The sequence below is a fragment of the Serinus canaria genome, chromosome 2, assembly GCF_022539315.1.
Source record: "Serinus canaria isolate serCan28SL12 chromosome 2, serCan2020, whole genome shotgun sequence".
Taxonomy (NCBI): Eukaryota; Metazoa; Chordata; class Aves; order Passeriformes; family Fringillidae; genus Serinus; species Serinus canaria.
In genome coordinates this window covers 33,759,285-33,785,625 of record NC_066315.1, presented here as the reverse complement: position 1 = coordinate 33,785,625, position 26,341 = coordinate 33,759,285, and the positions used below count along the sequence as shown (strand labels likewise).

General features: G+C 46.3%; 3 protein-coding genes across 4 annotated transcripts; all 3 read left to right on the top strand.

The window, feature by feature from the left end:
- The first annotated feature begins 217 nt into the window (after positions 1 to 217).
- Positions 218 to 6,741, top strand: HOXA6 (homeobox A6). Of its 2 annotated transcripts, XM_050970414.1 has the most exons (3): positions 218 to 354; positions 4,719 to 4,974; positions 6,302 to 6,741. In XM_050970414.1, exons 2-3 carry the CDS (start codon positions 4,950 to 4,952, stop codon positions 6,559 to 6,561), a joined length of 285 nt encoding a protein of 94 aa, XP_050826371.1. In that variant the 5' UTR covers positions 218 to 354; positions 4,719 to 4,949; the 3' UTR covers positions 6,562 to 6,741. The 2 variants fall into 2 exon arrangements, with proteins under 2 accessions (XP_050826371.1, XP_009084317.1); XM_009086069.4 differs by lacking the exon at positions 218 to 354 and having other exon boundaries at positions 4,464 to 4,974.
- Positions 6,742 to 8,463: 1,722 nt separating this feature from the next.
- Positions 8,464 to 11,249, top strand: HOXA5 (homeobox A5). The gene is made up of 2 exons (XM_009086070.4): positions 8,464 to 9,275; positions 10,255 to 11,249. Exons 1-2 carry the CDS (start codon positions 8,714 to 8,716, stop codon positions 10,503 to 10,505), a joined length of 813 nt encoding a protein of 270 aa, XP_009084318.1. The 5' UTR covers positions 8,464 to 8,713; the 3' UTR covers positions 10,506 to 11,249.
- Positions 11,250 to 22,021: 10,772 nt separating this feature from the next.
- On the top strand, positions 22,022 to 24,880 carry HOXA4 (homeobox A4). The gene is made up of 2 exons (XM_030228330.2): positions 22,022 to 23,064; positions 23,642 to 24,880. Exons 1-2 carry the CDS (start codon positions 22,473 to 22,475, stop codon positions 23,968 to 23,970), a joined length of 921 nt encoding a protein of 306 aa, XP_030084190.2. The 5' UTR covers positions 22,022 to 22,472; the 3' UTR covers positions 23,971 to 24,880.
- Positions 24,881 to 26,341: the final 1,461 nt, after the last annotated feature.

Here is a 26,341-nt window from a genome sequence, read left to right as displayed (position 1 = left end):
AATTTCCCTTGCGAGAATAGAGCCGCATTCTTTTGCTGAGCTCTGTCCTGCTTCGGATCTCTCTGGCTTTCAATCCCCATTTCATTTGTTCTTTGTAAGGCAATAGTGAACAAAGTGCGCTGAGGTTCGGCATAAGCAGCCGCCTAGAACACAGATCCGGGATGGCAATTTCCAGTTCCCCCGCTGGAAGGTGTGGCATATTGGATTCAAAGCACTGGCGTGGCAGATTTTCAACTTGCAACCTGGCTAATTTCCTGCTTCTTCTGGCACCAAAAGGAGGGCGATTCGTCTCCTGTGCAGCCAAAGCGACAGCTGTCAAAGTCGCAGGGGCTCCTGTGAGCCAGAATCTAAAAGGTGAGAAATGTATATGACACTACTGTAAGCAGGGAAAAATGGTTTAATACGTTTAAATATTAGACATGTGCAATTAAACCAAATGGAAATGTTACCGGCCAAAAATAGAGATGGCTGCAGCTCAGCTGATTTTAACTTAGGTAGTGCATGCAAAAATATGACTAAATAAAATGTTTATTTTCTGTGATTTAGCAAGGAAGCAGTGGATTTTTCATTTTTTTTGAAGTTGATTTCTTTTTGCCTTAGGCGGGGGTATGTTGTGACGTTCAGGTTATTTTCTAATAATTCAGTTTTACAGCATCATTGGAGGGGATTTTTTTTTCCCAACATGGGGGAAAAAAAGTGATATCCCCAAACATTTTAAAATATTAATTCGCAGCATTAACTCATTAGCTTAAATTTCATTTGCGGTTGAAGAAATTTAGATGTGATTTATTTTTTTACTACTTCATTAAAAAAAAAAAACCACAACAACAACCAAACAGCACAATGTCTCCTAGCTTCTCTGCCATGTCCGGGAGGTTATTTCTAGACGGGGGGAAGCGGCGCGAATGTGTCTTAGATTTTCTTTATCGGATCAAGCTCTGCCTGCATAAATCCCTTGCCCCGCAGTGGGTCCGCTGCCGGCGGTTAGCGGCGTGGGCGGCTTGCGCGCCTCGGGTGCGCGGAGCGGGCTTCGCGGCGGAGCTGAACCCATTTCAGTGCCGGAGACGGAGCTTTCTCCCCCCCCCCTTTCTGTCCTTGTTGTGACTGTTACGGTGCGGCGCTGGGGCGGGGGAGCGGCGGCCGGCGGGCCGGTGCCCCGCGGTGTGCGCCGGCGGGGGGCAGCGAGGACCCGGGGACGGCGCCCCCGGGACCCCCCGCCGCTGCCACCCGGCTCCGCTCCCGCCTCCTCACGGCGAAAGAGCGGCTCGGAAGGCTTTAAACGGCGGGCCCGGCTCTGGCTGTGCCGCCGGGCTGATAAAGCACTGCATTTGCATTGCATTGCGGTATCCGCCGGACTGGAGCTGCAGTGAGCGCCGGATTATTTATTGCGGGTCGCGGGTGCTCAGTGCTGCCACGGCGTGGCGGGATGGCGGAGGCGGGCGCCGAGCGGAGCGGCCCCCGCAGCCCCTGGAGCAGCAGCGCTGGAAGCCTGCGCTGCTCCTGGGAGCCCAAATAAAAGACCAAGAGGAAAAAAAAAAAAAAAAATAAAGCGGCCTATCTTTTTCTATGGGAGTATCGGAGCTCGCCCCCGGGCAAAATATTCCGGCAGGACCGGCTCTGCCCACTCCCCTTCCCCTCCGATTCTACCTCAGTGTGTGTCAACTGCAAGTTACCACGGTGGGAGCCGACTGGGGAGGACCCACTCGCGTCCCCCCGGCAGGGCTCTCTGTACCCCGCCAGTCTAAACAACGGTCCGCCTTGCCCAAACTGTTTGGATTAAGAGCTATTAGTTAAAGGTTGGTTTTGATGACGCTGGCGAGCACGAGAATGATTTGAAAGTGGTTTTATATACGAAGAGAAGGAGGCTTTTAAGCTTAAGAGGGTAACTACTCCCGCACCTGTATCTGAAAGTGGCTGGGGTCGCGGACGCGTTTGCGGCAGGAGAAGGAAGGCGAAATGTTCCGTGGAGGAGGTGCTGGGGGCGCGTGGGATTACGAAAACAAATAAACGGGGTATGAAATACACAGGTACCGCGAAGTGTGACTTTGTTGCGGTGGCAAAATGCAGCGATTGGCTTTCTTTCTGCTTTCCAGAGTGGGGGCGGCAGTGGTGAAGGAAAACTGCTGAGAAATGGGTCCAGGCCGGACATTTCCTCGGCAGACTTGGGGGGCAGCAGATTATTGTGATTCGGGGTTTTCTGGGGTAGGGGGAGGAGCGGAAAGGACGCCTGAATGTGACTGAAGCAGAGATTGCGGTGCAGATTACTTGGCTGTCACTCTTAACTACTCGAACATGACCCAGTCAGGCAAACGCGCAGATTTCATTCCTTTTTGTGTTATGGGATCGGCAAATAAATATTTTCGCTGCCTGCTTTCACAATTTGGTTTGGACGCAAACAGTAAATTGAAAAACGGGAAAGAAACAAAAAGAAATGGAGTTGGGGGGGGGAGAAATCAAACTGTAATCCATGCTACAAAATGTAAATATAACTAAGCCTGGAGCGATTTTTATTTTAAATTTTGTTTTGGTCTTTGTGTGATGAATTCAAACAAAATATCGTCTGCCCACAACTTTTTGGAAGTAAGGCCGGTGGGGTTTGTCCCGAGTATTCTTTTTTTCATGGTGAGTTTTCGTTCTGACTTAAACAGGCAAAAATATGCTTTTTTAAAATCCTTTTCGCATTTAGCATGCTGTGTATGAGTGTTTGCTTTCTGGTGTTTCCTCCTTTTTAAACTCTATTCTCACCGAGTAAAAAAACCCCTTATTTTCCGGAGAAATCTGCTTTTCAGGAAATACATGTTTCTGAAATGACCTCTCAAAGCATGCAGCTAGTGAGCTGTAATTCTACCAGGTGTGTTTGTTGATTAGCTGGTCTGAAGAGGTTAAGGAAGTTGAAAAAAAACCCGAAGGCAATCAACATCTGAATGTGAAAGTCCAGCTGAGACTGCAAACAATACAAACTATTGTGGAGCGATGTTTTAACTCACTACTGTTTTATAGGTATCGTAATCTGCCCCCGGAAATGAGACAAATAGTCTCCCAACAACAACAAAACTCTCCTTTGAAAGCTGCTTTAGGAAACGCTGCTCGTACGAATGTCACTTTACGTGACAGAGCGCGTTTAAAATTAGTCTATTCAATCTGTTGTAATGAGCACGGATTATGAGTAAACACATATTTTGGAATGAACAACCTCATGTTATCTGCAGGAACTGCAGGGTAACGGCTGAATTAAACCCGCATCAGCGAATTTCATCAGAACAGTTACTGTCCGAGCCCTGGGCCAAGAATTATATTTCCGCTATGGGGTAACTGCCATATTGAAAAATGAAGGTGGAAATGTTTGTTTCGTGTATTGTTCTTCCCCTCTTAAAGACACGAATCCACGTTTAATCAAATTATTCCGAGCAACAACGAAACCGATTGGCTTTCGCTGACTCAGGAGAGGGGTTGTATTAATTAGGAATAGTCCTACTGGCTCGTTTTTGAATTTGAATGTTTGATACTCTCGGCTCTACTCTGGCGGGAGGAGGGTAGACTTGGGGAGAACAGACACATGGAACTTCATCTGGGCTGCCGGGAGGCGCCGGGAGCCCATGCGGCTCTTCCCGAGGGCCTCCTCAGGCGCTTGTTGCAAATCAAAAATCCCACTCCCCAGAAGGCCACCACCCCAGCCTCCTAATTATGGGGTTGTTCATTAAGATACGAGACCTCTTCCATTGCGGGGTGCGTTAGCCTCTCTCACAAAAGCTGGATTCGACGCTGGGGCGGGCTCCCTGAGCTCCGAAGGGAAGCCTTAGTGGAGGGGCAATTTTCGACTGAATGGATAAATAAATACGTTTTAGAATAGTTTAAAAATTCTTGGATGCAGTTGTGGCATCGCGGCGGCAAAACGGAGAGAGGCCGCCCACCTCCCCCCCCCCCCACGCTGCGCGGCGCTCTGCTCCCCCTTTCACGTGCTCCCTCCGCTCCAAAGTTTCCCTTCGCAGCATCCTCCACCGCCGTCTCCTTCCCTCCCTCCTCCTTCCCTCCGCCGAAGAGCCGGGGGCTGTTCGCCCACCCTTCCCACGGGGTTGCGCGACTCCCTTGTCGTGGGGCCTCCAACTTTTAAGGGCGCCCCTCTACCCACACCTCCGGCAGCCGGGGGGGTGTCCCCGCTCCCCGCTCTCGCACCGCCCGCGCTGCCGGGAATTATCGCCGCTACTGTTGTTATTATTATTGGATTATTTTCCCGCGTGGGGGCGGTGCCGCGGCGGGGGCGCGGCCGGTCCCGCGGGCTGCGCGGCGCGGCGCGGGGGGCGCGGGGCGGCGCGGCGGGGCCGGGGCTGCCGGTAAGTTGGCGGCGCGGTGGCGGCGGCCCCGGGGGAGCGGGCGCCGCGCGCGCTCCCATTGGCCGCCCCGCCGTCAGCTGCTCCTATTTTCTGCTGTCGCTTTTGGCGCTCGGCCATCCAGAAACAAACCACTTCGATGACTCCTAATAGTTATCGCCAGATGTACTAATACACAACAAATCACGGTCCGGGAGAGGGGGAGAGCAAATGAGTTCCTATTTTGTGAATCCCACTTTCCCGGGGAGCCTGCCCGGGGGCCAGGACTCCTTCCTCGGGCAGATCCCCCTGTACCCGACGGGCTATGATGCTCTCAGGCATTTTCCGGCTTCGTACGGGGCAAGCAGCCTGCAGGACAAGACTTACACCTCACCTTGTTTCTACCAACAGTCCAACACCGTCATTGCTTGCAGTCGGGCTTCCTATGAGTACGGAGCCTCTTGTTTTTATTCGGACAAGGACATTAGTAGCGCCTCTCCTTCCGGCAGTGGCAAACAGAGGGGGCCCGGGGACTACCTGCACTTTTCTCCCGATCAACAATACAAAACCAGCGGCGGCCAAGCCAAAATTATAAATGACGAAGGCACCGACCGGAAGTACACGAGCCCTGTTTACCCCTGGATGCAGCGGATGAACTCCTGCGCTGGTAAGGCATCTCGGTGCAGTCAAGGGCGGAGAGGGGAGGAAAAGGAGAAGTTTCTTTTTTTTTTTTTTTTTTTTTTTTTTTTTTTTTTTTTCTAGATTAAGTCCAGATTGCTGGAGAAACACGGTTCCTCCAGGGCAAAATGTAACATGAAACCTTCGCAGGTTTAGACCTGGCACGTTGGCACCCAGGGAATGGTGGCCAAGATCTCAGTATGTAGGTTTACTGGTGAAAGTTACAGGGGAATTCTTGGAAAGTAGGGGGAAAAAAATAAAAAAGAACAAAGCACTTTTATCACTCTCTTAAAGCCATCCCAAAGCCTCTGCTCTGCTTCTTCATTGTCAGAGAGCGATGCTTGGAATATGCCCTCTGTACTGAGGATCCAAAGCATTTGTGGTACATTCCTCCTCGCCCCCCTCCCCCAGCTCATTAGCCTGTGAGTATTGGATATTGAGAGCACGTTTCTGGGGCCGTGGGCGCACTTCCATGGCATCGCGAATTTTTTCAGACTTAGGAGTGAACTTCACATAATTGAACTATTCTGTACAGGAGTGGTGCTGGGGGAATGGGGGGTGGGGGTGGAGTGGGAGGGTTGTACCGGGGTGACATTTTTTTTTATAATTCCAAATTTAAACGTTTACTTCAAGTGTTTGCTAATGACTCGCCTTCTCTCCCATCCTCCCGAGTTTATGTTTGCTGCAGGGCAGGTCTCACTCCTTTTTTTGAAAATTAAACTTTTAGCAAGACCATTCCGATGCTGCTTTGCATTCAAGAGCCATAAATTCCGGAGCAAATGGCAAAACGCTCTTCTATGATCTTTAACTGATGTCTATAATTATACTTAGAGACCTTCTGCAGTCCCAGCCATGGCAATGGCTGTGTGTTTGTGTCAACACAGCCACATGTGCGTGCACACACACACGCACAGAACATGCGTGAGGCTCCCCGGGTAGCACACGTGTGCCTGTGCCTGTGTGTGCGCACAGGCTCCCAGCGAGCACAGAGCAGCCTCTGCCCAGAGACTCGCACCGTGCTACCTCCTGCACCTTCCCTAGGTCCACCTTAAAGCCTCTTTGTATCCCACTTACCCCGCCACCGTAAGCACACTGCACATCTGCATTTACAGCTCGTCAGGAGCAAAGGAAAAGAGAGAATTAAAAAAAAAAAAAAAAGAAAAAAGAAAAAAAAAAAAGCCTTCAGGAAACCAGAGTCGCTTTCCCCACTCCCCGCGATTGTGCCTAAAAAAGAAGGCAGAATATACTAATCGCTCTTTCTGGTCTGAAATCACTGGGCCCTGTCCAATGCGATCGTTTTGTCTTTACTTCTACAGGTACAGTATATGGAACACATGGGAGACGAGGGAGGCAAACTTACACCAGATACCAAACGCTAGAGTTAGAGAAGGAATTTCATTTTAACAGATACTTAACCCGAAGACGACGTATTGAGATTGCAAACGCTCTCTGCCTTACTGAACGCCAGATTAAAATATGGTTTCAAAACAGGCGGATGAAATGGAAAAAGGAAAACAAATTCATAAATTCCACACAGCCCAGCAGCGAAGAAACAGAGGAAAAGTCAGGGGAGTAGAACCACGTTTAATAAACGCTACCAGGCCTTTCCTTAGCGCTTACTACTACTATTATTATTATTATTATTTACCTTGTGTTCCTTCTGCTACTGAAATCCTATAGGTTTGTCACAGTCTATTAATCCCCAAAAGGCTTGGTTAAAAGATGTATATTTGCAATCATCTGTGACTTACCCTAATATATGTGGAAGCCCCAGCTTTCGAGCTACAGGCATGTATGTATGTAACCACCTTCCTAAAGTGTATATGGCGTCGGTTAAAGCATTAGAGAATTGGCCCAGAATTTTAAATGTTTGAGATTAGCATCTCAAATGGGTGAGTGGGTGGGCGTCCCTGGTGTGCTTGTGTGAGAAAAGATAAGCAAATTATTTTTTATCTTTTTTTTTTTTTTTTTAATTAGAAATGCTTATATTGTAGAAAGACAAGAGAGTTTAGAAAATATTTGGTTTATGTTTTTGCTAGCTCCCGTTACGGCGGGCCATCTCGTTATTCTGTGTTTGGAAGTTTATGATCCGCAGGGGAGAAAAAAGTTTTAGTTATGTATAAGATATTTAAATAGCAAAAGGAAGAAAATTTCTTTAAAAAAACATTGTATGAATCCCTGTGTATAAACTTTCAGTTAAAGCAAAGATGAATTGCAGGGAGTTTTTTTTTTTTTTTTTTAATGCCGCTAAACTGCTTAGTCTGCACTATAGTATTAAAGTAAAAACTCGGCGTTAAACTTCAGGGGAAGTGAGGGAAGAGGTTTTGAAGCAGGCATTTTTCTATGGTTCCCGTTGAGCTTACGCTAAGGTTTTGGTGAGCTCAGCTCTGCACTGAAGGGGCTTTGAATTATGGACTACATTTCTTGGAGCTTCGTGAGCTTAGATCGATCTTTTTTCCTTTTATCTTTCTTTCTCTCTTTCTTTCTTCCTTCCTCCCTTCCTTCCTTCCTTCCTTCCTCTCTTTCTTATTCTAAGAAAAGGTCTTATTAACTTGGGGATTTTCTTTCCTGCTTCTGCGGTATCTTAATTCACATTCGCATTACTTAGCACTGGGAAAAAATAAATTGGTACTTTGAAGAAAACTAGCTGCCATAAAATGCTTCCACTTCGAGATTTGTTAAAGTAAAATAAGCGCAGAAAAAAATATTGATTAATATATACGTTCTATCTCTCTATATTATATTGCGTGTGCATGAGTGTGCATGTGAAGCTGTGTACAAATGCACTTGTATACGCATCGAGGCTCTTTTGTTTGGAAGGCAGCACAATTTGGGCTACCACTCTAAATGTTTTAAAAGCCAAATCTGGAGAATATAGTGCAAAATGGCTACCACTGCATTTAGAGGATTTTTTTCTCTCCGAGAGGAGATGAAATAACGGCAGCCGTAAAGTCGCCTGGAATCTGACCCCCTAGTTGGAAAAAATGCTGCACGATATTCCTCTTTAATAGAAATCTGCCATTTCACATCGGCAGGACCCGGCTGCCTCTCGAAAGCTCCGGCACGGGAATAAGTGTGGGGGAAATTATATATCTATATATATATGTAGAAGGGACATAAGCCTTGCCAGCACCCGAGAACGGATCGTATAGGATTTGTGAAGCAGTGTAAAAAAGCCTCGCACGGAGGAGAAGGCAGGCAAAAAGCGGAGCGCTCTCTGCACACCCAGCTCCCCGGCAGCCGGCTCGGACGAGCAATGCCCGCCAGCCCCGCAGCCTCGCCGCCGGTGCCGGTGCCGGCGGCGGCGAGCCCCGCTCCGCTCCGCGCCTCTCCGCGCCGCTCCGCGCCGCCGTCGGGGGCCGTCACCCCGGGCCGACCCCGCGGAGCCGCCGCCATCCCCCGCGCCGCCAGCGGGTGGCGCTGGAGGCCGGCGGACGGACGGGCGGCGGCGGCGGCGGCGCGCACGGGAGGCGCGCCCCGGGCCGCCCGCGCCCTCCCAGCTCCCCCACCAGTGCACGAGTTTACCTCTAGAGGTCATCAGGCAGGATTTACGACTGGACAACAAAAGCACGTGATGTGAAGCCGTACCCCATATTTGGGTGCCTACGTAGGAGGGAACCAAGTACATGTCCCAGTCATTTCCATAATTCATCATAAATTGTGCAAGGGTGCTATAGACGCACAAAACGACCAAGAGCCACAAATCAAGCACACATATCAAAAAACAAATGAGCTCTTATTTTGTAAACTCATTTTGCGGTCGCTATCCAAATGGCCCGGACTACCAGTTACATAATTATGGAGATCACAGCTCGGTGAGCGAGCAATACAGGGACTCCGCCAGCATGCACTCCGGCAGGTACGGATACGGCTACAATGGCATGGACCTCAGCGTCGGGCGCTCTGCTTCCACTCACTTTGGTGCCAATGAGAGACCCCGCAGTTACCCGGCCAACACCACCTCTGCCTCGACAGAGCCCAGGTACAACCAGCCCGCGACGTCTTCCCACTCGCCTCCCCCTGACCCTCTGCCCTGCACCGCCGTGGCCGGTTCGCCTGTCAGCGAGAGTCACCACGGGGTGAAAAACTCCCTCGCCAACTCCACCAGCACTTCGTCCAATTCCAGCAGCAACACGCACATCAGCAGAGACGGGGTTGGCACCTCGTCTGGGACTGAGGAAGACACTCCAGCAAGCAGCGAGCAGGCAAGTGCCCCGACCGACCAAAGCACAGCCCAGCCTTCACAGCCCCAGATCTACCCCTGGATGCGAAAACTGCACATAAGTCATGGTAAAGCAAATACCCTGTTCTTTCTTTATTTCTCTGGAGGAAAAGGAGGATTTAATGTAAACCGGGTGGCTGCGCCGAGCAAGGTCGGGGAGAGGGGGAGAGGAGGGCGTGAGAGCGGGCAGTCTCCGCGCAAACCACAACTCTGCTCGCAGGGAAGCACGCTCCCTTCTCTGGGCGAGTCCCCCCCGAAAGGAAAAAAAAAAACCTCTCGGCCCCGAAAACACCGCCCGCCTGGCTCCCAGCGCTGGCGGGGGGAGCAGAAGGCGCCTTGCCGAAGGGAGATCGGGAGCAGAGGCTGCTCCCGGCTCTCCTCTGAAAGGGGGATCTTCCAGTGGGAACGGCGCGGCTGACCCCATTTATTTTGCTTAGACATATTAAAAAGAGAATAGGAAAGGGCGAGAAGGGCAGTTTTCACTGCTGGGAAGCCGTGGGGGAGGGGGCAGGGCGAGTAGCCCCAAACTCGGGGTAGAGGGCTCGAGGGGCGCGGGGGAGCAAAGCAACTTTCAGCCCCGGGTACCTGCCCTGCCCTCGCTGCTGGGAGAGCGGCCGAAGGCTCGCTGCCTCCCAGAGCCTTCCCCAGCTCAGCCGTGGGAAAGGGCTGCACGCTTCAGCTTTGCTCTCTCAGCTCTGAAAACCCAGTTATCAGCAGAGACATCCTCCAAATCAGCTTATCTGGGGGAGGCATGGGGGAGAACTAACCTTATTAAAAAAAGAAAAAATAAAAAAAGCCCCCAAAAAATTAAATTAGAAAAAATCGAATCGCAAATCCAAGCGAAAACTTACCGAGACTACCAAATCCCCCTCCCCCAAGCCTTTCCTAAGAGGGGCTGGAGGGGGAAACTTGTTGAGCGTTTATCCAAACCAGAAACAAAACCAAAGCAGGACTGAGAATAACGGTCCTGGTTGCTGGTAGCTGCAATGAGAGACGAAGGCTCCGAGAGGCTGCTGAGAATCTAAATCATGTACTTTTCTCTTCCAGACAACATAGGGGGACCAGAAGGGAAAAGGGCTCGGACTGCTTACACCCGCTATCAGACCTTGGAGCTCGAAAAGGAATTTCACTTCAATAGATACCTGACCCGCAGAAGAAGGATTGAAATAGCACATGCTCTTTGCCTCTCAGAGAGACAAATAAAGATCTGGTTCCAAAACAGGAGAATGAAATGGAAAAAGGATAATAAGCTGAAAAGTATGAGCATGGCAGCTGCAGGAGGGGCATTCCGTCCCTAAGCGTTTGATCAATTAAAAGTACTGAGCAGTATTAGCTGACCCTGCGTCGTCTCATGTCAGTACTAAGTTGACTTTCTAAAACTTCCTTGTGTTACTTCTGTGAAGAAACCCTGTTCTTGTCGCCCTTATTCATCTTTTAATCATGAGCCTGTTTATTACCATTCTCTCGCGTGTATAAGTAGATCTGCTTTTATCGTACATTTCTTTGTCTTGAATGGCTTTGTCTTGAAAAAAATAATAGATGTTTTAACTTATTTATATGAAGCGAGCTGTGTTACTTGAAGTAACTGTTAAAACAAAACAAAACTAAACAAAAAAGAACAAAAAGAAAAAAAAGAAGTTAAAAAAAAAAAGGAGAGAGAGAAAGGAAACCCTCCCCCGGTTTAGTACAAATGTTATGTGTTGCACTCAACCTGCTTAACTGTGCATGTGTGGTCAAGTGTTAATGTCTGTATAGCTCCAAGCTGTTAAAAATATTTTTATTCAAACTACCTATATAATTCCTGTGTAATTAATGCTGTTGTAGAGGTGAAATGATGAAATCAACTGAACTTGTCCTACGTGTAGTGAATAGTGAATCTGTGACGAAAACTGTGATTCCAAGCAGTATGTCCTTGCTGTGCCTTTGTATATGACTCTTTGCACGAACTCTTAGAAGTGGCTTTTATTAAGCGCAGCTTCTGTGATGTATGTTTTTTGTGAACAAAGTTACAAATATAGTCAAAGTCTGGCTGTTTGAGCAAACTGTGATCAGCTTTTTTTTTTTTTTAATTATTATTATTATTATTTGTTTTTAAAAAAACCTGACTGGAAATCAACAAAAAAATAAACTTTCTATTGTAAAGTTTTTGTGATCTGATTTGTGCAAAGCAAGAAGTTGTGCTTCCTGATTTGCCTCTGAAAAAGAAAAAAAAAGAAATTAGCCCGTGCAGAGTTTGTTGTAATATTTTACCTGGCTCCTGCTGCACGTTGCATATGGTGGATGCTGCAATTGTCCGCTACCAGTATTTTTAATTGAAAGTTTGACCATAAGTTCTTCCTTACTTGTTTCTCGCTAGGTGGAAAGCTGCATCGCAGGACCACAATCAACACCCTTTGTGGCTGAATCAACTGTTAACTGTCTGCTGATGGTTGAAATTAAAAAAAAAAAAAAAAAAAAAAAAAAAAAAAAAAAAAAAAACCACAACCCAAACCCCAAAACATGTGCTTTGTTAAAATACGCTGTGAACTCCAGGGTGTGTTTGCATCGCTCTAGAATTTCTCCTGTGGTTTCATTAAGTATATTTTAGGACAGCCATGTCCAAGCCCTCTGCGCCTATTAGTAACCCTCTCTAGCCACATTCCCACTCTTCACCCTTTAAAGATTTTTGGTTTTCTTCGCTAGAATTAGTTTGCTATAAACGTAATGTTACTTACCCCATCAGAGCTTGAATGGTTAACTCTTCTGAGCTTCTAAGAGCAACTAAAGATTTGCACATTTACTGACTGGTTACATTGATGCCTTCCCTTAAAAGTTATAAAACAGTAAACTTTATAAGCCCCAGTTCCGGCTATATGACATTTGGGTGCCAAATGAATAGGGTTTTGTCTATGAATTAGATCGTAAAATCATCCATAGCACAGACAGATAGGCTCACTGGCTATAAAAAGTCACGTGGTGCCATTAAAGTAAGTTTTATGGTTTTGGGGAGTTGACATCCAACATTATATACCACATAACATATAATCTCACTGACGCTGGACTTCATTTGACTCTTTTGCAGGCTACGTGTGCCTCCTGGCCATTCAAATTGTCAGGTTTAGGGACAGAAGTATCCAAACCACAAGTTCTCAGTACTATGTGAAAAATGGCTCCTTGCAAGTCAAAGGTAAGTTTTGTGCACAAGTTCCTTAAAGTTTATTTGTACAGTGGGGAAGCCGAGGCTCCTGATCGCTCTCGCCTCTCTCTTTCTTTCTCTTTCTCTTTCCCTTCCTCTCCGCCTGGAGGTTTTCAGGACGGTCCCACCGAGCCCGAGAGGCAGGATCAAGCAGTAATGATCCAGGTTGCGCTGCAAATACCTCCCCCCATCCCTTCACTCGCAGCAGCTAGCTCTCTATTTTAACGATCAAATCAAAGTAAACCACAATAAGCGACTTTGGCAGAGATGGATTTTGGGGCCTAGCTTTAATCACTTTGACTACCGCAGAAGATAATTACTTCCTTTGCTCCAATAGACTCTCCAAGTTTGGAGAGGTTTTGTTTAGCAAAGAGTAGTTACTGCAGGCGATTAAAAAAAGGGAGAAACAAAATAGATTGGGCTTGATATTATCTGGGCAGTATCTTATGTAGGCATGATAGAGTTGGAGGCGTGATGATATGGTAATAATCTTTGGATTGGTGAAATATGTTGCACATCAGAGCCAGTATTAAAATGGCACAGACTGTACTGGAGTGCTTAGATACATATTTTCTGCATTGGGTTGTGCAGAAAGCTTTAGCTGTGTGTATATGTTCGTCTGCGAGTGCGTAGTGTGTTTTGGGGTTGCACATTTGTAACGCTGCTGTAACTTTTTCCCGGTTCTATACGTAACTGCATAAATAGAAATGTATTTAAATTATATGCATGTGTGCCTGCATGTACAAATCAGTTTGTACTTCTGTGTAAAGCCGTGCAGATGCATATATGTGTCTTATATTGGTGTATTCATGTACACAAAGGGTGGGGACGTGTGTGCACATATATATGTTCCTGTGACTTCCTTTTTTTTTTTTTTTTTTTTTTTTAAGCGAACCAATTGACTGTAACTTGTAGCATTAATACAAGAGACTACAGGTCATTAGAGTGCTGCAAATTATGAAATACGGGCTTGGTTTATTGAAGATTGTAAATATCTCCCTAGCTCTCTTCTCTCCCTTTCTGCCTTATATTGCTGGCTGCCATTGTGGGGTAGGCCCCAGCTGCGTGTTTACTTCAACATTCTTTTTATTTAAGTGGACTGTTCTCACTAGAGTGTGATTACTCAGCAATAAACTTTATGGCCGGATTTAACTTCAGTCTTTGAATTTCCAGGACTTGAATGATAGGGTGAAAGGAACTCTATCTTTCTCTGGGTAACATTAAGGCCTGATCCTTATCCTCAGAGCTGTTACTTTGGCGAGTGATCTCGGGGGTATAAACAGACTAGTCAGGGGCTTTGGTAGAATTCTGAGAATTTCCTATTATCTATCTATCTATCTATCTATCTATCTATCTATCTATCTATCTATCTATCTATCTATCTATCTATCTATCTATCTATCTATCTCCCCAAACCAGATGTGGGTATCTCTTTCTTTGCACAGGTTTGGAGTAACATTGATTCAGGCAGATTGCATTGTTTTCTTTTATGTATCATAAAGTCAGGTTTGCAAAAGAATGGTATGGTTTGATGTGAGAGAGAGATGGGCTTTGTTTTATTTCGCTAGTGCTATACTATTTGAATGTTGTGGTTTAGGCTGCTTTGGCTACTGTGAGCGAAAATAGGAGAAAGGCGCAGGGTTTTAGGAGGGTAAGGTTGTTGTGTACCTCTGCAAGGTCTGCATATTGCTGACTGATTCCTATTTTTAATTTTTTTGTCTTTAACTTTAAAGAAATGGTAGTATCTAAGGTAGGTTCTTCCCAAAGAGATCAGTTTTAAAAGCATTTAATATTTAAAGACAAGCCTTGTGGAAGATAAATAGACTCTGATGCCTTTGTGTCTGTCGATCCTTCCTGTCAGCACTAAACAAACACATCTGCATATATTTCATATTTTAAAAATGAGAAAAAGAGCATATCCAAATGCACATTTGAAAATCATTTCCTTTTAAACAGCTGGAGATTTTATAGTACTCTAGTTGACACATTTTCGTCAATAGGAATATCAGAAAGTTGTATATGATAGGCGTGTATTATATTATACTATACGCCATAAAATTTTATAGTTTGAGGCAAGGCATGAAAAACCCTTAAAAGTTTGGTCTTCATTTATATATAGGTCCTTTCCCAAGGAAAACCCTTTGCTTGTAGACGGGAACTATACCAGGCACAAACAGCTCGTGATTACTCAGTATTTAACAACAGTGCCCTATTTGAATTAACTGGCTAACATACAAGCACGCACGGACGCCCGTTGGACTAATATTTTAGGATCCTGGATATCATCCTGGATTGTAATTTTTCATTTCCTAGAGTGAAAAGATTTGCTACTGCTTTTTTTCCACATTTTTGAATGTGGCTTCTGGACCATATCCCGCACAAAACAATGTACAGTCGTTCAAGAACTATGGAAAAGAAAAATATGCCCAGGTCCAGAAGCATACAAACCCTCCTGTACTGCAAAAAACACTAGCAAAGATAAAGAAAGTTAGCTAGAAATCACAACTTCACCCTGTTTCTGGCCCTGCCCTGTATTAAGCATCACAGTTGAAACCGTTCAAACACAGAAATGCGTTAAGATTTCCTAATACGCTTTAAAATTTGAAATTCAAACGAGAATTGAGAACCAGACTGCCGAACTCTACGAAAAGAGTCCCAGGTCCGGATTGTTTTTCTAGTGAAAATGTCATGGGAAATAGTACCTGGGAATTAGGAGAGAGGTTTTATCTGCACACGTTATTTTTCTGATGAGTTTGGGGTATCAATAAGTGCATTTTTTCTTTCTATTTTAGGAATGGCAAGTTGCGTTCTGAGATTTGAAATACAGTTTACTTAATCCTTTGAAATAAACACTTGCCTGTAGTGTCGCATGCCTAAGTGTAAACCAATTAAAGATTAGGCAGCTCTCTTAATGTGTGGAACAGGCGACTTTGCAAGACTTAACTTTCTCTAAACCAGGAATGTGACAATCCAATGGAAAGTCATCCGTAAATTACAGCTCTGCAGCCTTGTCTAAACCATGCAAATGCCCTAATTTGAGAACAAGGAAAATATTATTCTGCCATTTCCTTACACGTAATAAGTGTGTATCTGTGGAAAGGTGACAATAGAGGAGTTTGCAATTTGCTCCATGGGAAATTGAATGGAACCGATCATGAGGAGGGGATCAGGAGGTTTCGATTTCTAACGCTGAATACGGGAGCAATGCGTTTTCCCTCCCCGTAAATACAGATTTGACGCATTTAATGCAGACACAAGTAAATCTCCTGACCAAGTTAAGATGTCGTTGGCTTTCTTAGCCTTTTCTCTTTCTGCCCTCAAAATCTCCCGGATTTGAGGCTAAGGTTACTAGCTAGAGCAGAAAACCACAGTTCCCACAATCTTCTGGTCATCTTTGAAGATATTATCCCTATCAAATTAAAGCATCTTCACTAATGTCTCTCTGTAAGGCAAATGCTCATGGACCACCCCGGTCACATGTTCCTGTAGCTATGCGCACAAACAATTTCAAATCTGACACCGAGATCGTGTAAAATTTGCATGGATTTTGCCTTATAAAACGCAAAAGGAATCTTTTCTATATCCCCTCCCCCCAAAAAATGTCTTTTCAATAATAATATTTGCTATGAAGGTTATTGGGTAATTATTGCAATTTTGTGGAACAGTCCTTGCTTGAGGTGAAGTCTGTCTCCGGATAATAAATGGCAGCCCGTGCAGTTCACTGCCAGGTTAAGTAAATGCAGAAAAGATAAATCTGCACACCCTAGGAATCACCAGCAGAGCTCGCTTTAGACCAAGTTCACAGTCAACTCGTTTGCCTAGACAAGGCTTCGCAAACAATTAGACTTGTTTCTTTATGTTTAAATCAAGGAGAAATGACTAAAACCCTTCAGCAGAGAGCTGCAGCTTTTCCCCCAACGCTCGTCGTTCCATTCCTTCCAACCTCACGCCCGGAACTTACCCAGCATTTCACCTGCAATTGTAACCATATAGCGCCTTTGAGTAACAGGCTTCCCTCCAACGCTGCCGAAAGGCTGTGCAAACTGATCTAACAGCATTTTACAAAGATGAGAGATTAAGGAAAATGAAAAAAACAAATTAAAAATGCAAAAGTATCCGATTTCTCAGCAGCAAGAAGAAGGAAAAAAAAAGCAACAATAAAAAAGAGAGCCCTTAGAAAGCTGGGGGAAACAAGCAGAAGTATTGAAACAAACAGTGCGGGTCTCTTACTCCTAAAAGAAGCTGCATAGCTTTTGTATATCTTTGTGGTTAAGGGCGTTACAACTGCAGGTCAAAAAGTTGAGGGTCAAAAGTTTACGTTTTGCACCACTCTTAGTCATTCGCCCAGACAGAGTTTGATGTCAATGTTATAGCCGAGATCTTGACTATCAGCACAAAAGATAAAATAGCTTTGAGTTACGTGTGTATCACAGTATGGACTCCAGGTGAACCCTACTGGCTGAATGACCTCAATTACCAAGGAAAGGATAGAAAATTCCTCTTTTCAAGAGTAATACACATTGTATTTCATCTTGAATTATCAGCCATATTTGTGTCTGAATATCTCGTGTTCAGCCGCGGCAGGTAAACACGCGTGTTACCCCCACAGAAGCCACTGATGTTGCCTCCTCCAAAAGTCAGGTAGCAAAAAGCCTCACCCTTGTTTATTATATAATAACCTTCTCTAAGAGGTTTAATGTTAAGCCTTCTCACTTTGCAAAATGGCAGGAAGATAAGATAGGAGCGAAGCTATTAACACGTGTATCGATCCTAGCCTCGCCTTTGTTTTTGCTCTCATTTCTGTAGCGACCGCTAAACTGTGCTTAAACAGGACATGCCGGAGATAATACGGGCTATATGTTTGGTCCGAAGGAGCTCGTTTAAAATGCGGAGCGGTGGAGCCGTGGTGCGATACCCATGGAAAATATTACGGAGAAGCTGGCGTCCTGCGCCTCTCCGTGATTTGGAGGGTTCTCACAGCCTTCTGGAATTACCCGAGGCGGCAGTTCCCAGGGAAATTGGGAGTAGGACGCGATGTTTTTCCTCTCGCCACCCACCCCTCTTCACCCTTCCAAGAAAAAAGTTTAGTGGAATTTCTTAGCGCGGAGAGATTCCCACATTGCTGGGATTTTTTTGTTCCCCGTGCCGCCTCTGAGTAAGAGCTTTAGCTCTTTGGTTAGACGTATCTGCAGGGAGAACTAGCCAATATTGCTCAAGCAACTTCATTTTGGAGGACATCATCGCAGACGGATTCAGCTTTAAATTTTAAGGCTGAGGGGTCGGTGGAAGAGGGAAAGGATATTCGAATATAGCCAAAATCAGACCTGAAAGGTGTGGAGGAGGCGACAGTGCGACAAGGAAATCCGAGAAAGAGCTCACCTCACCCCCAACCACGCATTGCTGCCTTTCCACCCCCAAGGCAGCAGCCTACACCGGCCTCTGTGTAACTGGTACGCGTGAATTATTTGCCAGAGACACAGCTGGATCGTGGCAGGCGAGCGCTGTATCTTGGGAACAAGTACGCGAGAGGTTAGATATCAGATTAGCCAAAGTGATTATCGGAGATTGTGCCTAAAGTACCTGCTGAAGCCTGGAAAGTGTGTAATGCAAGTGTTTGCTCGGCGTGTAGACGCTGTTCACAAGTTGTTGCTGCTGCTCACTTGTGCGAGCCCTGGCACTGCACGTTTAGGGAGCCTGCCCGCTCTGGAGATAGTATATAACCTTTCACATCCAGACTATTTATTTGGTGTAAGAGCGAAGCCTGATAACAAGCTAAAAACCGTAGCCAAATATCTATTTTGTTAGAGAATAGCAGGCGGATTGTTTCCAAGAATAACAATGCGTCTTTGATATACCCAGAATGAAAGCTGTTACTATAACCGGCTTACTCAAGAGTAGGTGACAGAAATCCATTTACTTCCTCACTAAAACAATTAGTGGTCCGAATTCCATATTTTAAATCTGGTTTAGAATAAAAATATCAATGAGAATAATTTCAAAGGAGTTGAAACAGCGACTTACATAAATATTGACTCTTTTCAATTATTGTTTAAATTTTTTCCCCCTCCCAAAAAAAAAAAAATCCAACAGGCTAGAACAGGACAGTTAATAATTTGAGACGAACTCTTTCTGTCCTTTCACTCTCTGCATTCAGCGCGCTGCTCTGTGGCGTGGAAGGTCTGCTCAAAAGACCATTCATTTAAAATTCGGGCACAAATCACATTTTACATGTGTTTATTTAAGCGCACCAGGACAGGGTGAGCAAACCCCGCCAACCATCCCGTTGATAAGAGGAGCCCCAGTGCCAGGGAAACCACGGCTTTTATCAAATGCTGAACTTGGGGCAAAAATGCCAACATTGCCCCGGCAGCGCCCATCGGGAAGGACCCTCTCATTTGCGAAGGCAGGAGCAGCCTGGGGGCTGTATCATTCCCAGGAACAAAGAAAGGAATACAGTCGATACATTCCATAACGTTTACATTTTCCCTCGATTTTTTTCTTATTTTTCCCTTAGAAGAAGTGACCTGGGCAAAGCACCCTGCTATCTAAAAGACACTGTTATAGACCTTTTAGAAAAACTAAGTCCAAGGCCGAGGTGAACTTCAGGTCACCGCGTCTAACAAATATGAAAATGTCGCCTGGTGAAGGGCACGCCTTGTTATTTAACAAAGACTGTCAATGTGTAAGATTAATAAGAAACAAAATGCACGCGGTGTCACTTTTCGGTCACTTTGAAACTTGGGACAGCCTCGCATTCAAGAGGGGAAAGCTGGGACTAAATATATTCAAAATGGTTCAAATCAAAGTCAAACCAGGCTGCTAGTGCGATTCTTCCTCCTCCTACCGCTCTCGGTGGAGGATGCCCGGCACGGCAAAAGGTTGACTTGAATTATTATTATTATTATTATTATTATTATTATTATTATTATTATTATTATTATTATTATTATTATTACTACTACTACACTACTACTACTATTATTATTATTGTTGCCGTTATTATTCTTTTCTCTTTCCTGGTAATTATGTTTTAGCTGCGTATGTGGAGGGTAATAGGAATGCTTGCCTGTTTCACAAGAAAAAGAGGGATCCCCTTTTTCTCCCTCTTTCGGTATGTATTGAGTCGCTTCTTCTTAGTGCATGAAAATTTACTCTCTCCCTCTCAACTTAATTCCAGTGCTGTCCCCATCCCACTCTCGGCCAGCCTCGGCCAGGAAACTCTCGCTTCTTTATTAATTGATTGAAGTCTCCTTCTCCAGTGAAATCGAGCCTTTAGTCCTTCTGGAAAAATAAGGGAGCTGGCCTGTTTTATCCTATCCTTTTCTTTCTTTGAGAACTTAGGGTGATGGTACAAGTTTGTTAAAGGGAAGTACTGGGGGAAAAAAGGGTTTGAGATTGTTTATTACAGCCATAAATCTTGCAGTAAAATGTCGAAATGGCCGTGTGCAAGATAACACTTGGTGGTCTTGGCTGGGTTCTTGTTTATGATAACAAAACCAGAAAGACACGGAACAGGCCTTTTGGAGGTCCTGCCTCAGCACATCTTCACAGACTAAGAGAACCACACGAAAAAGCCAGACTTGAGCTGGGCAGCTCAGGTCACCTTGCAGATTTACACTCGTATACAAAATTGAGTCCTTCTCTCTGTTACCAAGCGCCAGAGCCCTACTTAGAAAAGGGCACGGGGAAACTTTGAGATCTAATCACAGTAAATAATATGAAGCAGAGCCTGGTCAACTCTCCCAATATAGCGCTGATCTTACAAACTGAGACAACACTTCTCGTTGTGTTTTACTGTGGCGTGGGAACACGGCAGCCTGCTGTAGTGCTCCGGCCATAGAGCCTCAGGACTTATGCCGAGGATAATATTTACGATACCCCAGTGTAATTCATCTGGTGCTAGCCGGCAGGTATTTGTATGTATGCGTCTGTGTGTGTGCATGTATCTCTTTATACCGGGAAAATGCTATCGTGGTGGACTTCGGCGATCTTTTATTTTTAACAGTCATGCAGATGGGAGCTTTTTTCTCTTAGGAAATGGGTTTGCTGTTGTTTTGTTGTTTGGAATATAAATAAAACAATCTCCCCTTTTCTATCAAATGTGTGCTGTTGAGCAGTTGCGGCTGTCTCTGTGTGTAACCGCGTGTGTGTAACCGCATTTCCTCTCCACGCAGAGTAAATAGAGAAACTTATCTATTGCGCTAGTTAGAGTTCCATAGATGTGCTGTTGGAAATGAGTAAGTAAATGTGTTTTAACTCTCTTTACAAATTAGACATTCGATAGTAGGAGGAAATGAGTGATTGTTTAGATAAGTACCCCAGTATACCCAAGTGCTGGAAATGTTCTAACATATTACAAGCCGCATGCAATGTGCATGCCTATGTGTCTGTGGATAAAATATAAATCGATACACTGTGTGTCTTGTTAGATAGAATATATATTCAAATAGAATTTTATTGCATGTATCCATTATCTATTAAACTGCAAAAGACAATAATCTGAATTTAAACCAGGCTAACTGTTAGTGTAATATCTTTAGGAAGGCAAGATCTAAACTGTATCATATTTACGCTTGATATATTAGAAGCATTTTCCCGTACCAGCAGATGAGATTTAGCCACTCAGCAATTATATTCTCTAAGGGTGTGGTAAATATTTCTATCTGTTTATATTCTTTCCTGTACAGATAAAAAAATACTCTGAAAAAGTTCGCGCCTACTCCAAATGTGGCAGACTAGCTGATGTTCAATAAGTATTTTTTTCCCCCTTAGAATACGAGCGTAATTAGTTTAACCATCAAATTTCAATTACCTAAGGTCAGGGCGGTTGCCTCGTTTCCCCCTGAGCTGCAAACACCGTTAACAGTCTCAGTTTTGGCAACGTAGATGTGCCCGAGTGCCCTCTCCCTCCTACACCAGGGTTTCCGAGCTAATGCTGCGAAGGCGCTAGGGATTTCATATGGAAGTGAAAATTTAAAATAAACCCCAGACTAGGAGCACCAAATAAACGGACTTAAATTCGTAGTTCAGAAAGCTCTGTTCCGCGGGGAGGGATGATCACAGTGAGCCCTGTAATCACCGGTAGGAAGTGTTTGATACCGTAGTGTCCGCCTTCCCCTCTCCCTTCCCCCTCTGTTCCCCGTTATTTTCAGGCTCGCTCTATGCCTCACGCCCCGCAAGCCCCTCGAGGACTCTCCTCGGCCTTCCCGCGACCTTCGTTCTAACTTTTCCTCCAATTAGCCCAGCTTCAAAGGGGCAAAAGGCTGCCCCTGGAGCTCGCGGCCGCCCGCGGTCCGCAGCGGCGGGGCGCTTGGGACAGAGCTTGGAGGGCGGCCGGTGGCCTGTGCCCGACAGCTGCTGCCGCCCTCTGCCTGCGCGCAGCCCCTAGGTTGGAGATGGGCTTGTTTAAAAGGATTGTGCAACGCCTTGTGCAACGCCTGCCTCCCTCTGGATCACGCAGCTGGGCTGCGCTCCGCTTCCTCGCCCTGCTTCCTACACTCTCCCACGGGAGAACGAAGACACAAAAAGTGCTGGGGCGGGCGGACTGTCAAAGGCGGATTAGTTTTATCTCGCTTGACACCGCGACTGCTGGACGCGGCCCGGGCCGGCGGGCGGGAGGAGCCGGGGATGCTGGTGAGGAGCGGACGCGGGGCTCTCCCTCGCCAGTCAGCCGCCGCCCTCGGGGGAGGCGCGGTCCTCGCGAAGGGTCCGCGGGCGCGGTGCTGCCCTGCGGCCGCTCGTCCCTCTTCCATTTCCTGATCCGGGGTCCGCGGCCCCGCGCGGTAATTGGCGCTGGCGGTCAGGTGGTGGCGGGGCGGCGGGGGGTGCGGGTGTGTGTGTGCGCGGGTGTGTGTTTGTGTGTGTTGTAGGCGCTCCAGGGGTGGGAAGAGAGGAAGGGAGGGGAGTGCAGCGGGGAAGGGGGGGGGGGAAGGGCTGGAGGCCCAAACTTTGGCAGCGGCAGCACTTGACAGCAGCGGGAGGGGGAGAGGGAGGGAAGGGAGGGAAAGGGGGGGGGGAAGGGGAGGGGCCTCGCCGAGCCCAGAAAAACGACAACGCGAGAAAAATTAGTATTTTTGCACTTCACAAATTAATGACCATGAGTTCGTTTTTGATAAACTCCAACTACATCGAGCCCAAATTCCCTCCCTGCGAGGAATACACGCAGCACAGCGGCAGCGCCGGCAGCTCCGCCAGCTACCACCCGCACCACTCGCACCCGCACGCCCCGCCGCCGCCGCCGCCGCCGCCGCCGCCGCACCTGCACGCCGCGCACCCGGGCCCGGCGCTGCCCGAGTACTTCCCGCGGCCGCGCCGGGAACCGGGCTACCAGGCTCCCGCGGCGCCGCCGGGGCCGCCGGGGCCGCCTCCCGAGGCGCTCTACCCCGCGCAGGCACCCTCCTACCCCCAGGCGCCCTACAGCTACAGCAGCGCCGGCAGCGCCGCCCCGGGCCCCGAGCAGCCGCCCCCGGGCGCCTCGCCGCCGCCGCCCGCCAAGGGCCACCCCGGCCCGCCCCAGCCCCTGCTCCCAGGCCATGCCCTGCAGCGCCGCTGCGAAGCAGCCCCCGCCGCCGGGGCCGGCACCGGGCCCGCCTGTTCGCTGCTGCCCGACAAGAGCCTGCCCGGGTTGAAGGGGAAGGAGCCGGTGGTCTACCCCTGGATGAAGAAGATCCATGTGAGCACGGGTGAGTTGCCCTTGCCAGGGGGAGGTGGGGATGCGCCTGCAGAGGAGGGAAGGGGGGAGGGTGCTCCCGGGACCGGGATGGGTCGTTGCGTGTATGGCGCTTTTTTTTCCCCTCCTTCTCCCTCCGCGTTTCCTAATAGTAAAGGGAAAAAAAAAGAAAAAAAAAAAAAGAAAAAAAAAAGAAAGAAAAAAATCAGGGAAAAAAAAGAAAGAAAAAAAGAAAAAAAAAAAGAAAAAAAGTGAGAAACCTTTTGTATCCGGGGTCCTTTATCAAAAGATTTACGAGACGCCAAACTGTTAGGGCAGTAATTATAGCCCCCATAAATTTAATTGCCCTGCAGTGGCTCTGGGCCATGTGTCTTTGAAGCTTTTCTTCTAACCCAAATGCCCATCACCATTTTTTATTGCTCCTCGATTGTCCCCACTGTCGATAGGCTGGGAAACAATTTTTCTTGCCGTTTATGTATCTTATGTGAACCCGGTGTCAAGTTATTATATAATGATTATGTTCCATCCCTTCCCCTCTCCTTCTTTCCTCTCCTCGTGTGTATGTGTGTGCCTGTGTGTACACGTTTTAGTCAATCCCAATTACAACGGAGGGGAGCCCAAGAGGTCTCGCACTGCCTACACCAGACAGCAGGTCCTGGAGCTGGAGAAGGAGTTTCACTTCAACCGCTACCTGACCAGAAGGCGACGCATCGAGATCGCGCACACCCTCTGCCTCTCCGAGCGCCAGGTCAAAATCTGGTTCCAGAACAGGCGCATGAAGTGGAAGAAAGACCATAAACTGCCTAACACAAAGATGCGCTCCTCAAACCAGTCCACACTGAGCCAGCAGTCCAAAGCACAGACACAGGGCCACCCCCATCCGCTCGATGGGGCTACACCCAACGCAGCTGCGCTATAAATTCGGTTTTGGTTTGAGTCTTTTTGGTCTTTTTTTGTTTGGTTGGCTTTTTTTTTTTTTGTCGTTGTTGTTGTTGGGGTTTTTTTTTAATATATATATATATATACCTATCTATTGGGGTTTTCAAGCTGCCTCGAGGTGGAGGCTGGCCTTTTGGACCAAACTGTGTAAAACAAAACAGGAGCAGAAAAGGAAGACGAGACGTGTCCAAGAACGGGCACATGTTTAAACCAAAACCCGGACGATTGTCTACATTGTATATAGATAATGGTTCCATGCCCATCATTTTTTTCTATTTATGGAAACACTCTCTTGCCCTCGGTGTAAGAGAGGGATGGATGCTGTCATGGACGAATTCTCTGTACCTAAGACGGACTCTTCTTTTTTTTTTTTTTTTTTTTTTTTTTTAGGGAACACGTTAAAATAAAAAAACATTTAAAACAAAGCAAAGAGCTCGTGAGACACTTGTGTAAGGCATTGACTTGAATAGCGCTGTTTTGTGGTGTGTTCATGGATTTCTCTGTGCGTGCTTGTGTGTGTGATGGTGAACGGGCACGTATACACACACAGACCAGCATGGGAGAACGAACATGTCCTCAAGAGGTTAAAGACTTATGAAAAAGTCCCCTTACGCTGTCTAAAGGAAAATGTTTTATGTATCAAAGGTAACTTAACTGGTTTTAAGTGTAGCCCCTACAGTAGCTGTGATCTATTAGTTTTTCTCCACATTCCCTATTGCATTTATTTAAAGAAATATTGCTATAAAGGCTGTTGCTGTCTTCATATTTGGCACCGTCTAAATAGTTTGGGTCCATGTACAATTTGTGGATTTTTGGTGTAATGTATAACAGTGCCAAATGTTAGTAATAAAGAATATTCTGTACAAAAGAATTAAACGCTTGAAACACAAGTCCATTACGTGCTGTTTCATCCACCTTGTGCTTGGCTGGTGTTGGCATCAGGGATGGAAAACAACAGTTTATTGCATTGTTTTGACTTGGATTCATCTTGTCAATAAGGTAATGGTTATTTTAAATGTGGTGAAAAACCTCCTGACTCCTACTCGCCTGGCTGGGAAAAATTGAGTTGCAGGACGAGGAAAGGTCTTGATTCATTGTATAGGTGAGTGGTGCTCTCTTTAGACAGAATGAGTCTGACTCCACCGCTGGCCGTAGGACTGTTTTCAGCTGCCTGACAAGAGAAACTGTGCATCTTCTGGGAGCCAATAAGCTCCCATGCCGTGATAACACTTTAAATCTTTAGCCAGTCGTGGTTTATTCATTCATTTTCGCCTGATTATGATTTCTTAGCTGGCTAGCACTGTTTAAGGGGAATACATGAATGGTAACCTAAAATTTCTTTTTAAGCTGCCTTCTCTATTTCCTTTTTTTTGTTGTTGTTGTTTTTGTTTTAAGATTATTTCAAAATATGTTGAGAAAACCTTGGTAGACACATGAATTTGGATACAACTCATGAGGCTTTTTTGACTGAGATTGTCACAACTACTGTGGCAAAATGGGATTCAGCTGGTTCAAGCTCAGGCTGCCCATCTTCCTGCTTCCAGGCAGCTAAGGAGTTCAGGCAAAGCACAGCTGCTAACAGAGAGCCCTGGCTGGGGCTTTCACAACACGGTGTAGCATTGAGCTGGGTAGGAAAAGTCTTGGAAAGGAGCTCAAGTGCTACTAAATCTTCCAGGGAAGACCTGAAGGCCAATAGTTATTTATTTACTCACCCAAATACATACAAGATGGATTCTTGGAATCAGTGCTTGTCTTCGCTCAAGTGGGGCCACCAGGACCAGGGGGCATCATAATCCCTAGTTGAGGTTGCACCAGTCTCCAAAGGTTTTGCCAGCATCCCTGCCTAGCCATGGAATATGTACCATCCCAGAGGAAAGTGTAACATGCCACTGGCAGAACACGTTCAGCATCATGAAGGTGGCAGCTGTAAACACCCTCAGCAAACACGGCTGTCCCCATACCTGACCAAGCAGCAGGCCTGAAAAGCACACTTCTGCTCACATATTAATGTTTACTAAATCCTGACTAGCCAGTTGTCTCCTTATAAAGGGGAAAAAAAATATAGCTGTATGTCAGGTACCTGCTGTCCACAAATGTGTAACTCTTCATTTGGTTTTTTGCTTGAGAATCCCTTAATGTGTTTAGAGCCAAAATTAGCACAACTGAGCAAAATTCCAGCTGAAAAGTATTAACTGGCAGTGCAGGATTTCTTTAGTGTGCAGCCTCTGCGTATAAACCTGGTTTGCTCTCATTGTAAAGAGAAATGAAATCACGCTGCAAATAGCAATTTTAGCGAGAATCATTAATCACCTCCTACAATAAATACTTCTTTGTAATTCAACAGCGGTTCT